Source organism: Micromys minutus, assembly GCF_963924665.1.
Source record: "Micromys minutus genome assembly, chromosome: 1".
NCBI classification, from domain to species: domain Eukaryota; kingdom Metazoa; phylum Chordata; class Mammalia; order Rodentia; family Muridae; genus Micromys; species Micromys minutus.
The window spans coordinates 253,227,472-253,240,522 of record NC_137969.1 but is presented as its reverse complement, the minus strand read 5'-3'; the positions used below and the strand labels follow the sequence as shown (position 1 = coordinate 253,240,522).

Genomic DNA, 13,051 nt, shown 5'->3' with positions numbered 1-13,051 from the left:
GCCGACTCGCGGCGAGGCCCACTGTGCGCATTGCCCGGGAGGGACGACAGCCGGTTGGGCCCGCACCGGACCAGGAGAGAAGTTTTCCCCGGGCTTGGAGCTGTGGGGCCCACTCTGCGAGGACGGCGACAACGCTGCGGAAGTGGAGGCGGCGGCAGAGCGCGATGGCGCGTGCGGCACAGGTGAGCGCAGCGCGGGGGCGCGAGCTCCGTTCTCCCCGAGTCGCTGCGCAGGCCCGCGGCCGCCGCGCGCCCATTGTGAGGTCAGGCGGAGGCGCGTCGGGCCCGGCCGAGACCCGGGAGCGGCCGCCGGGGCCAGTAGCTGCCGCCGCCTCCGCCGGCCCCTTCACCGGCTGCCCGGGTCAGACCTAGCCGGGAAGGGCGAGAGGGATGACGCTGGGGGCTCCGCTCCGGTGCCGCTCCCCGTGAAGGGCCGATCTCCCACCTCGCCGCCCTCCGCGGCAGCCAAGACCGCCGCCACCCAGACCTCTCGGGGTAAAACGCTGCGAGGGCCGTGCTTGGACCCTCCCCAGGGACCGGGTTCTGTGGCCTTCCCGCCAGAAGTGAGCTGTTTGACAGAAACCTGAGCGTGGGAAATGCTCTAAGCACACTTACGGGGAGGCGAGTGACCGAGCCAATCGCAGTCGTCAGGTTTTTGCGGTCGAGGGCTAGGATTTGGATGTTTCTTCGTTCCTCTTTCTGAAAAGTAGAAAGCTATCTGTCTGACCAATTGGTGCTCCTGTGAGTTTGGAAGAGCTACTGTTAACTTCCACAAGGGTACCCTGCTGGTTCCAAAGAGTAGCTTAGGATGGTGGGATCTATGCTAACCTGATGGCTTGACCCGGTATGAAAGCGTACGTGGATCGCTTTCATGGTTTAAGACAGAATTCATAGGCCTAGACATCCACCCAGGCTGGACCATGAGTATCTTCGATCTGTCCTTAAAAATCCCTGCCGTGCTCCCCCTATTTTTGTTTCCCTTTTGATTCTTGGTGTCACCAAGTAGCCCATGGTGATCTTGAATTCATAATTCTCTTTCCTCTGTCTCCCTGGTGCTAGAATTGTAGACATACACCAGCTTGGTTTGTTTTGTAACTGTCCAAAGAGGAAGTTGACATTACATCTTCCCTTTCCTCAAGTATATCTTTTAAACCCTCGACAAAACCCTTTGTGTGTTTGCTGCCTGCCCAAGGTGGCAGAGTTTGGCTTCCTCACCCAACGATCATTTCTGTGGTGTCCTTTGTGTTTTGAGGCAGAGCTTCTCATTGTGCTGAAGCTCCTCAATTAGGCCAGTGAATCAGAGATCCATCTATCACTTCCTCCCCGGCACTGGTAATTTTACTGAGCACCGTCTTGCCTGGCTTTACTATTTTATTTTATGTGCATTGGTGTTTCTCCTGCATGGATGTCTGTGTGCCTGGCTCCTATAGAGTACAGAAAGGGAATCACATCCCTCAGAGCTGGAGTGACCGGTGGTCATGAACTGTCATGTAGGTGCTGGTAACCAAATCCAGGTCCTCTAGAGAGCATTCAAGGCTCTTAACCACTGAGCCCTCTCTCCAGCCCCTTCCCTGGCTTTTTAAACACATGTTCTGGAGCTCCAACTTGGACACTTGACTGGGAACTATCTCCACCGCCCCAATGAGCCCTTTTAAAAAAGTGTACTGAGAAGGGGTGTCTAGGATGGGTTACTTTCCTGAAGAGACTGCAATAAGCTCTTATTCTTGGTGTTTTTCAGTGCTTGTGAAACTGAACACAGAAGTATGGATATGGGAAACCAACACCCTGCTATTACTAGGCTCCAGGAGATCCAACGGGAAGTAAGGAGTATAGAGCAGCAAGTGGTTGGCTTCAGTGGCCTGTCAGATGACAAGAATTACAAGAAACTGGAGAGAATTCTGACTAAACAACTTTTCGAAATCGATTCTGTGGATACAGAAGGGAAAGGAGACATCCAGCAAGCTAGGAAGAGGGCAGCACAGGAGACAGAACGCCTTCTCAAAGAGTTGGAGCAGAATGCAAATCACCCACACCGGATTGAAATCCAGAATATTTTTAAGGAAGCTCAGGCCCTTGTGAAAGAAAAGATTGTGCCCTTTTACAATGGAGGCAACTGTGTGACTGGCGAGTTTGAGGAGGGCATCCAGGACATCATTCTGAGGCTGACACATGTTAAAACAGGAGGGAAGATCTCCTTGCGGAAAGCAAGGTACCACACACTAACTAAGATCTGTGCAGTGCAAGAGATTATTGAAGACTGTATGAAGAAACAGCCTTCCCTGCCACTTTCCGAGGATGTGCATCCTTCTGTCGCCAAGATCAATTCTGTGATGTGTGAGGTAAACAAGGCCAGGGGGACTCTGATCGCACTTCTGGTGGGCGTGGACAGTTCTGAGACTTGCAGGCACTTATCATGTGTGCTGTCAGGACTGATGGCTGATTTAGATGCTCTAGATGTGTGTGGGCGTACAGAAATCAGAAATTATCGGAGGGAGGTGGTGGAAGATATCAACAAATTACTGAAATATCTAGATTTAGAAGAGGAAGCTGACAGTACACGTGCATTTGACCTGGGACAGAACCATTCCATTATAAAAATAGAAAATGTCCTCAAGAGGATGAGAGAAATAAAAAATGAGCTTCTCCAGGCACAGAGGCCCTCTGAATTGTACCTGAGGTCCAAGACGGAACTGCAGGGCTTGATCGGACAGCTGGATGAGGTGAGTCTTGAGAAAAACCCCTGCATCCGAGAAGCCAGGAGAAGAGCGGTGGTTGAGGTGCAGACCCTAATCACATACCTGGACCTGAAGGAAGCCCTGGAGAAGAGGAAGCTGTTCCCATGTGAGGAGAACCCCCCACATGAGGCCGTGTGGGGTGTCCTTGGAAACCTGTCAGAGATCCAGGGCGAAGTTCTCTCATTTGGTGGAAATCGAACTGATAAGAACTACATTCGTCTGGAGGAGCTACTGACCAAACAGTTGCTGGCTCTGGATGCTGTTGACCCACAGGGAGATGAGAAGTGTAAGGCTGCCAGGAAACAGGCTGTGAAGCTGGCCCAGAACATCCTCAGCTACCTGGACATGAAGTCCGATGAGTGGGAGTACTGATGGGGCAGGCGCTGACCTTGCTGGTTTGCACTTAATCTCCGTTAGAGAGCTGTCAGCTCATGGAGCCTGAATGTAATTTCTGTGTGCATAGTCGATCTCAGTATTTATATTTCTGCTGCTTTTGATGTTGCAAAACGAATATCATTATAGCACATTAACTTTTCCATCTGGCTCACTATCCTTACAATGTGTGCTTTGTGTTTATTTTGTGTGTTTTTAATGGGAACATGAAAAGGGCAGCATTCCTAAGTTTTAAATGGGTTGTGCAAGCATTAAATGCAGAATTTGAGAGTCTAGAAACAGATCAAACAGATTAACTCTAGCCAAATTAAAAGGAGGAGGAAATTCCAGGGTTGAATAAAGTCCAAGCATACAAACAGTACAGAGATGCTTTATTATGCTAAACAAAGCTGGACTTTAAAGTTACAAGGCCTGTTGGGTCCTGCCTAGTTTTAATGGGGTGGGGTTTTTGTTTGGATGGTCTGTTTTATAAACATTTTTGCTTGGAAAATGTTCCCCTGTGCTTTTCATTTTAGAGGGGGGAATCTTGTGTACAGCACACGCAAAATTAATGAAGCCTAACAACCCAAAATTTGAAACCACATTGAGGAAGGGGTGAAACATCACCTATCCAATACCTTCAAGCTATTTTTGCTTGTGTGATCTCAACTTAAAATATTAGTTACTAAGGATAGAGAACATTTAAATGAAGCCAGTGGACCTTTAGAGGAAAACAGGGCCATCGCTACCTGTAACTGCAGGAGGACAGTTGTGTCTGATGTCCGGTCACGGCTGTAAAGTAGACACCGTGATATGAAATACTTGTAAATCCAGAGAGACCCGTCTCTGCGGCTATCAGACAAAGTTAACAGCAGATAGTGCCCTAAATATCACCTGTACCTACTTGGGTGAGTCTGGGGGTTACCTGCTAATGCCATAGCTCATAACATGAGGATACCTGTCAGTTATATAAAGGGTTTCATTATTTATTTATCCTTCCATGTATTTCTGTGAATATTTTTTAGGTAGCCAACACTTTATGGCTGACTATTAATGCAAACAAAAGAGCTCCCCAAAATTCTGCAGTGCTTTGGTAACGCAGGCCCCAACATAACTAACAGACCCCATTTCATGTTCCCATTTCATTACACGATTCTCTGAGATCTGACCTTTTCAACTCTGATGAGCTGTAGGTTTTTTAACTTGGAAATTTTTTTATAAGGAAATCTCTTTAAACAGCCAAAAGTATGACCGGCAGATGAATTAACTTTATGTACCTCAAGTGACAGGCACATAGTCCTGAGCTCGTGCACCATCTCCTCAGAACCCTTTTTAGCGTCCCTACTGGAAATGTAGAACACTGGGTCCTTTGGGCTTCTGGCAGCGAGCTGTCCCCTGCAGTCCCTGGAATTCTCAATTTGGCCAGAGCTGCTTGATGCTGCTCTTCTGTGTCCTAGCTTTAGAATGTTCAAGTCTTTAAATTGAACTCTGAGGATTCACAGTGAATGAAGGTCACTTTCACCTGGTTACTAATTAATTAGTTTCATTTTGAGAGCCTTTGTTCTCAAAGTATCCGCTGTCCTATTGAAGGAGATTTTTGTCTCCTTCCTGTAACCTGCCAAAACATCTCATGCTGCTGAGCTTGGAGCTTTCCATAAGCATCCTCTGAGTCCTGGAGGTGGTCACATGACCTTGTGTGGCTGTTGGGGTAGGTTTTGTCTCCATTACAGCTCCTTGGATCCAGTTGTTTCATAAAGAATAAGAGCAAAACATTCAGACTGCAGTTTCTTGTTCCTCTTGGGAGCCACACGTGCCGCTGGGCTGCTTCACGGGTTTCTTAACATGTGTTCATCACTGTAGTGGTTTCATGATTGATAGCGAAGAAACTGCTACAAGTAAAACCTACCCAGAGAGGCTTGGCCTTCGCCAGCATTAAACCAGATCATACCCTGTTTCTGAGAAGAAAAATGTGTGTTATCTTCCCCAAAATTCAGATAGCTTTGCCTTTAGTTCATTATTTGGCCACCTAGATGAAAGTCTTATCACAAAATTGCTGTTAAATGAGTGTGTATTTAGTTGTTTAATGCTTTATTTTGCTAAAAATACCCACATATTAGCTGTAATAAAGGGCAACCGGTTTTCGTCACTTTAAAGAAAAAAATTTTTTTTCTGTTTTTGAGGCTGGCTTTGAACTCCTGAGCTTTCTTCTTCCACCCCACAAGTGCTGGGATCACAGCGGTACCCTCGCATGCTTGGCTTCTTGCTTTAATGCAAATCTCCAGGTTGGTTTTGTTTTGTTTTTGTCTTAGCTAATTCTATACATGTAGATTGTTTTGGGTTTGGTTTGGTTTTTTTGAGGTAGGGTTTCATCCTAGCCCTGGCTGGCTTCACACGGTCAGTGTTCCTTCTGCCTCTCAGCCCTGAGAATACTAAGATTAACAACGAGTGTCACGAGGGCTTGACCATAAAGGCCTCAATGTTTTATTTATTCATTTTATGTGAGTACACTGTAGCTGTCTTCAGACACACCAGAGAGGGCATCAGATCCCATTACAGATGGTTGTGAGCCACCATGTGGTTGCTTGGAATTGAACTCAGGACCCCTGGAAGAGCAGTCGGTGCTCTTAACTGCTGAGCCACCTCTCCAGCTACAAAAGCCTTGGGTATTTTCTCATAAAAAGGACAGACACGCCCGCCCACGATTTTGATGTGTAATCCACAAGTGTTTCCCTATGCTGGTTCCCACCTCATCCCTGGTAACCATGTGAATGCTAGGGTCTCTAAAACAAGTCAGTGTCCTCTTGACATAGATGCAGTAGCACACGTCTTACATTATTTTTTAAATAAAGCTCGTAGCTCAGCTTGGTATAGAGAAAGATGAGCCCAGAGTGTGTGTGTCAAGTTCCTTGCTGACCTGCAATGATCTCGTGTCTCACGTTCATTTGGCTTTGGGGAGGGACCCTTTATGGCCTGTGGGCTTAGGGTTAACTGTGGTACTGTGTGGAAGCAGTTAGCTCAGAACGCTGATGATGGGCCTGGCACACTATTCACTTTGCTGCACAGGAGCTGACCCTATACAAATGAGAAACAGCTGCAGAGCCCTTCTAGAAAGAGCATCTTCCTGAGGAAGATCATCCTTGAGAAGATTTGGTTACACTACTGCCTTCCATCCCCACCCCAAACATGCACTCCCCACAGTGAAAGAGCAGGCGGGTCAGAATTCTGATACACAACAGGGAGCGTTTTTTCCTTTTCTGACCATTTTCCATTGGAACCTTTGTCATTCCACCTGCATGGAGCCTTCCTATGACGCAAGCGGAAGCAGGGGCAACCTGGGCTACTGTGTGGGGTTTTTGTTTTGTTTTATTTTTGAAGATGTGTGTTGTACAGGTTAAAAAGAGTACTGTAGAGAACTTGGATTTTTATCTCACCAAACAGAACACCGGGTAACATTAGGCATGTCACAGCTCCTGTACAAACTTACGGTAGTGCTAAAATTAAACACTACCTGACCTCAGAGGAGTGGCAGTTTCTTCTAGGAGATATTAGATATGGAATCGGGCGTCTCGGGAGGTGGCAGAAGCCAAGCAGTCTCAAAGGACAGTTGAGCCTGGGATAAACATGGGTCAGGGCCACACCCGAGCAAGCTCGTGCATGGCCCCAGTCCAGTCCTGGAAGCAAGACCAGGTTCCACCCTTCCTGGCTGGGACATGTCTGAAGCCTTCTATTTCCCTTGCTATAATTAGGTTCTTGTTAAACTATCGTTACCTCTGTATGGGCTGAGCACCATGCAGTAATACAGATGCATCCCAAGTTCTCAGAACCTTTTGAGGCTTAGTACTATCCAGACTGTCACTCAGTGGGAAGAGCAGGACAATGACGTGCAGGTCTAGGTAAATTAATTTACTTGGGAGGTCAGAGCAATGGCTGGTGTTTGGTTCCCCAGGAGAGACAGGACGGCATGGCCATCAGGCTTGGTAAGGCCCCAACTGAGAGTACATGGGTGAGGTAATCGAGGATTAGACCGGCAGCACTCTGCCTCTGTCAGTGCCAGAGCTACTGGTGAGCCTCTTAACCTTGGCTTCTGGGGGGTGAGTAGGTGTCACGCTGAAGGGTGATTCATGCTTGGAACATTCAGCTCTGGCATCACGTTACTCCAAGCTACCGAATCAACATCAGCAACATTATCTTACACTCTGCACATAGCACAGTCCCTCAAGGTCCCTAGACAGATAGTCCTGAGTGTGCAGAGGTGAGAGTCAGGAACAGCCAGGCTGTTTGTAGCCTGGCCCCTGCTGCTTTCCCCCACCCCTCACCCCTTCCCACCCCTAGATCTGGAGGCCTCTGTGTTCACCTTTCCAGCACTGCTTTGCCTTTCTAGCTGGCCTGTGTACTTGTAGCCCCAGGGCCTGGGAGGAACCCAGGCATGCCTGTGGGATGAGCTGTTCTTTAGAGTGTTGACTCCTGCTGAGCAGGAAGATACTTGCTGAATAATTAGGTAGAGGAGGTTTGATTAGCCATTCCTGTTAGTTCAGAGACTTTCCAGAGCACAAGTAAAACCATTCCTCTCTGTTGAGTTTTGGTGTCCCCTGTCAGGAGCTTTATTGGCATGCAGAGTACCCTGTGTGCCTGAGACCCTCAGATGTGCCATCTGGGCGGACAGATGGCCCCAGGGCTGGCAGTCCTACCCTGCCTTTGGTGCTGGTGCCTCCCCTGCAGTGCTGGGTTCTGACCTTAAGACTCACCCAGAACTCAAGTCTGCACCTTGCAAATGGTAAATTCATAGCTGTTCTGTGACAAGTGCTATTTGGGGGGAGGGGAGCAGGGTGATAATGGAGGAGCTGTGACAAATCTGTCTTCTTTAAGGCTGACCCCAAAGGACAGTAAATGGCTCCAATTCTTGGATGCAAAATTACTGACCTGGAGAAGACATAGAACAAGGTCTCTGGGAAGGTTGGGATGTCAAGGGTCAGAGCAGGTCAGACTGGGATGCAAGTGATTCCCGTGCAAGGGCCTGCATCCTGGGGTGAGGGCCACCATGCAGAGTCATATGTGGCTGAGGAGTCTGAGGAGGCTTCCTGGAAAAGATGCACAGCTCTTAGCTGACAAGGATACTGTGTGAAGCTTGGTGTCTGCTGGAAAGAACCAACCCAGAACCACTGTAGCTTTAAGACCAAAGTCATGACCACATCATCATTTCCTGGGTTGGAGCAACAGCTCTATCATTTATTAGGTGGGGCTCCAGCCATATTTCCCCAGCAGAGAGCAGTAGGAGTGAGCCAGCCCATGTGACTAGTAAAAGCCAGACCATACCTGCTCCTCTGGGGATTGTCTCCACCCAATAGCCACACTCTGGGCCTCCTGTCCTTCCAGTCTGCATGGCACAGGTGCCCTGTGGTGACCCCTCCCCTTACCCCTTGGCCTGGTTCTGTTGTCAGCCTCATTCCTGACTGAGAGGTATCATGCTGGAGCCCAACCTGCCTGCTCACAGAGGACATGTCACGGCAGCAGGTCACACTTGTCAGCCCACTGTTGTCACCCGTCTGTGTGTTATTGGTGGTTGGGGTCTGGGTCAGATGTTTCCAAATTCTTGGCCTCTTATGTGGAGGTAAAATAAGCTAGGAGGAATGAAACAGCCTGCAGATTACAGCAAGGTAAACTATAAGGTTGACAGTGGCCACAGGAGTGAGGGTGCTCAAGGCTCCTGAGTATTGTTGGGAATCTCTTTCTGTAGGGTCTAAACAAAGTTGATTATTAAGAGATGTAGTTCAAGTGGCTTGTATGTATATATGAGGGTGTCCTGTCACTTGAACTGCAGTTACAGTTGGGAGCTGCCCTGTAGTTGCTGGGAATTGAACCCAGGTCCTCTGGAAGAGCAGCCAGTGCTCTTAACCGCTGAGCCATCTCTCCAGCCCCTTTCTCTATTGTAATTGATAGATGAGGTCATATATCTCCACTTTGCCTATTGCTTATGTTGCTTATGGTCCTTCCCATAATGCATCTACTTTTAATCATATGCGTGTTCAGTCATCCATAAGTAGAAGATGGCAAATAGGGGATTCTCTCTAAAAGTTTATGGAAGAATTCGGGGGTTTTTGTCCTTAGATGGTATATAGACCAGGCTGGCCTCAAACTCAGGGAGCTCCCTCTGCCCTGCCTCCCAGGCGATTAAAGGTGTGCCCCGTCCTGTTCAATGAGGATACTTTGACTTACTACACGCATGCCCACCCACCCAAAACCAGTTCAGGCTGGATCAGACCTATTATTAATAGTCCAATCAATACCTTAAGAATGCACTGGAATAAAACTTTCTAAACTTCCTTGTTAGCAAGGGGCGTTTAAACATTTTTTGTTCAGAGGTGGAATTGTGTGTGGCTCAATGGAGGTCTGGGGTAAAGGGGTTCTAAGGTTGCTAAGTGCATTGTTTAGACTGGGTGTGTCACAGTGGGTGCAGGTGGGGGACTGCCAGGTGCACTGTTACGAGGGGGGAGGGGCACACAACCAAACAGGATCCCAGGCTAACTCTCCCATTCTTGCCAGCCCCATCTGGGCACCCGAGGCAAATGACGTGTGTGCTCTGAGCTCAAGCAGCCACCCTACTTCCCATCCCCACCATCCCACAGGCCTGCAGCAGACAGCCCAGCCCTGGGGACGTTCTTGTCCTCAAGAGTCCGGATTCCAGAATCCACCCACAGCTGCAGAGAGCCTCAGCGTCATGTGTCTGCCTTGTGGGTGGATTTATGTACGCACGTAGATGGTTGTCACTTCAGATCCAGGCGTTTCTACCAGGAAGGAGGGGTCAGCCATGCCTAATCCAGAACCTTCCTGGGGGTGGGGAAGAGGGAAGTGACCTTATGGACGTGTGAACTGGCTTCTGAGAAAGATGAGGAGCTGAGACCCTTCTACAGACTCTAGCACCTGGTGAGGGCCTGTCTCTACTGTGACCCTGAGGCTCCACCCTCCAGGGCCCACTGCTCCAGCCTCAGACCCACCCTTTTCCCTCTGCATCCACCAGGTCCCACTCACAGGAGACCCACTGTTTTCTCCTTGTGTGGTTCTGTTTTTATTTTGGTATTTTGAGACAGGGTCTCCATGTAGCTGAAGACCCTGTCCTGGAACTTGCTCTGTAGACCAGGATGGCCTGGAACTCAGAGATTCACCTATGCCACGTGCTGGGATTTAAAAGTGTGTCCTGCCATGCCCAGCTGCCTTGGAGTGGTTCTAATGTGCTCAGGGGTGTTTATTTTTTCTCTCTGGTTCTGGGGCTGCAGAGCTGCTGGGTCATGGGGGGGGGGGGCTGTCTCAACCAACTATCTGGGCTCCAGCTAGGCTCAGTGCCTGCCCCCATTACTTGAGGACATGCCCATAGCTGCACTTGAGTGAGGGGCTTTTTGGAGTCTTACCGGGAAGAATCCAGCACTGCAGAGACCACAGAAGTCTCGCTAGAGCTGAACAAAAGACAGGGCCCGGCTGTTTTCTTTGCCAGGCTGCAGGACAGTGCATTTTGCCCTATTATGGCTTCTGCTACCACCTAGGTGGGAAATCCCCAAAGTGCTTGATGTCCCATGTGCCTGTTTCCTGTCTGGAGACAGGGTCATCATTAACGGGCTGTTAGATGGTTATATTCAGAGAGGCAGTGTCAATCTTGGGGACAGTGGCCCTCACAACCTCTCCTGTGGGAGTGAAGGTCCCCCTCCTGCCTGCCCACCTCCATTCTTCTCCAACACTACCTGTCCACCATTCCCTGAGCTGCTGCTTCCTCACAGCCTCTTCCCCAAGGACGTGAACTAAGGGAAGAGGCCCCAGAAAGGAACTTAAGGACAGAATGAGGCAGAGTTGGAGTTTATTAGAAAGGAAAGTTTTGACAAAGGTTTAGACATTGGGGTTAATAGGACCTAGGGGAATCGATAAGACACATTCAAGAGTGGGTGTGGGCTTCTCAAGAGTCTCACTGAAGCACAATTTTAGTGGCTTCTTTAGTGACATCTCAAGAGGTTGCTAAGGAACCACTTTTCTCAGTAAATGTGATCAGAATGGTTCCTGCAAGGGAGGGATTACAGCAGCCTGGGCCACAGGCCTGGGAGAGAAGTTGATGTTTTTACTGTAGACAGAAGTTTGTGCTCTTGTTTCTGGGAGTCCTGGAACTGTCAGAGAAGGAAGTGGACCATATACCCAAAGGTCTAACCCTCAGGCCTGACCTTAAGCACGGTTCATTGTGTGCTATTGCAGCTTGCTGAGTTGTGTGTACGCACACTTTAGTGCTTATGAGTGCAGACATACACATGCCAAGGCCCATCTGAGTGCAGAACCTCCAGGCCCTCTTACCTGCTTTCACCTCAGTGGAAACTTTGCTAGGGAAACCGAAGCTTCTGGGGATCTTCTCCCCACCGCTGGGACTGTAGGCCTGGGGCACCATGCCCAGGTTATGCAGTGCTGAGGATTAGAGCCAGGGCTTCATACAAGCTAGGCAGGTACCCGAGCTCTTCCACAGGTCCAGAGTTCAAATCCCAGCAACCACATGGTAGCTCACAACCATCTGTAATGGGATGAAGATAGCAACGAAAATAAATAAATAAATCTTTTGTTAGAAAAGAGAATATTGTTTTTATAGCACATTTTCTTAAATTCGTCAGCATCCATCCATTCTTTTTGTTGTTGCTTTGTTTTTGTATTTCTAAAAGCCAGGGTTTTTCTGTGTAGCCCCAGCTGTCCTCCTGGAACTTGATCTGTACATCAGGCTGGCCCTGAACTCTGAGATCGACCTGCCTCTGCCTCCGAGTGCTGGGATGAAACACATGTGCCACCACTGCCGTCTCTGGGAGAGGCTTTGATCAGCTCTGCCGTGGGTGGGGCTCCCTCCCCTTCCTGTGCTCCTGTGCTCCTACTTTCCCTCACTTGTCATCCTGCTTCAGGATGGCCACTGTGGCGAGTGAGAAGCAGGGAGGGCCTGCTGTGCTCGCACTGTGGCTTTCTGTGTCTCATCTTCCTGGCCAGGCCTAGGGTAGGAAAGATGTCCAACAGCTGTGATGTCCTGGCTCATGGGGCAGAGGCTGGCTGTGGCCATTGAGATACCTCGTCAGAGAATGGAGAGATCTTATCTGGCTGTAGAAAGCCCCAGGGGTGACTCCTGACCTGAGAGTGAGTGGAAGAGCCCAGCAAGTGCCTGTAGGCAGCCTAGTCACAGCACCTGGCCTGGATGAGTCACCTTAGACCTTGAGGACGGACAAGAGATGGTGTGCCTTCCTTTCCCCTTCATCCCTAGGACACAGCTAATCACCCCTGTGATGCTTGCGGGCAGGAAGTGCCAAGTCAGAGCAGTGAGGTAGGTGCTCTGAAGGCAGACACGGGTCCTGACTTCTCAACCTTGATGCCACAACCATACCAGGAGAAAGGGGAAAAGGGCTATTTTTACAGGGAAGGCAGTGGAAGCCACTTTAGGGGCACCCTGTTTACAAAAACCCCCAGAGAGGGAGGCATCGTTGGCTCAGAGGTGGACTCTGGATGACCAGTGTGAGGTTTTGGATGTTTTAGGGCAGGATACTGTCTTAACTGTCCCCACCTGTGGGACAGGGAGATAAGACCAAGAGAAGAGGCAGACAGCAAGGAGGCTGGCGTCAGGTACACAGTGCAGTTGCAGGGTTTAGTCACAGGATGAGGTCACATGAGCTGGGCTTAGGTGGGTATTCAAAGTGCAAGGATGCTCGTGGCCCATGAGCCTAGGGAGCAAGACACTCCATTTCTCTGCAGCCCGAGTCCAGTCCTAGTTCTGGCTGTAAGCTGGGCTGTAACAGGCCTCTCGGGGGACCCCTTGTGCTGTGTTCTTCTGATATTGCAATTTCCATCCCTCCAAGAAGGCTATCTTTTGACTCTCACTCCTGACCAAGGCATCTGAAGAAGAAGCAGGCATCCCAGACCTAACATGGCCGCTGGAGGGGCCCAATAGGC

The 13,051-nt window shown here is 49.4% G+C and overlaps 1 protein-coding gene across 1 annotated transcript; it reads left to right on the top strand.

Annotated features, from left to right (window-relative positions):
• Window positions 1–13: 13 nt before the first annotated feature.
• On the top strand, window positions 14–3,270 carry BAG5 (BAG cochaperone 5). The gene is made up of 2 exons (XM_080924829.1): window positions 14–182; window positions 1,738–3,270. The coding sequence occupies exon 2, from the start codon at window positions 1,763–1,765 to the stop codon at window positions 3,104–3,106; it is 1,344 nt and encodes a 447-aa protein (XP_080780955.1). The 5' UTR covers window positions 14–182; window positions 1,738–1,762; the 3' UTR covers window positions 3,107–3,270.
• Window positions 3,271–13,051: the final 9,781 nt, after the last annotated feature.

What these genes read in the sequence shown, in the direction of transcription:
- BAG5 (XM_080924829.1), top strand. Translation starts at nt 1,763, where the DNA reads ATGGATATGGGAAACCAACACCCTGCTATTACTAGGCTCCAGGAGATC.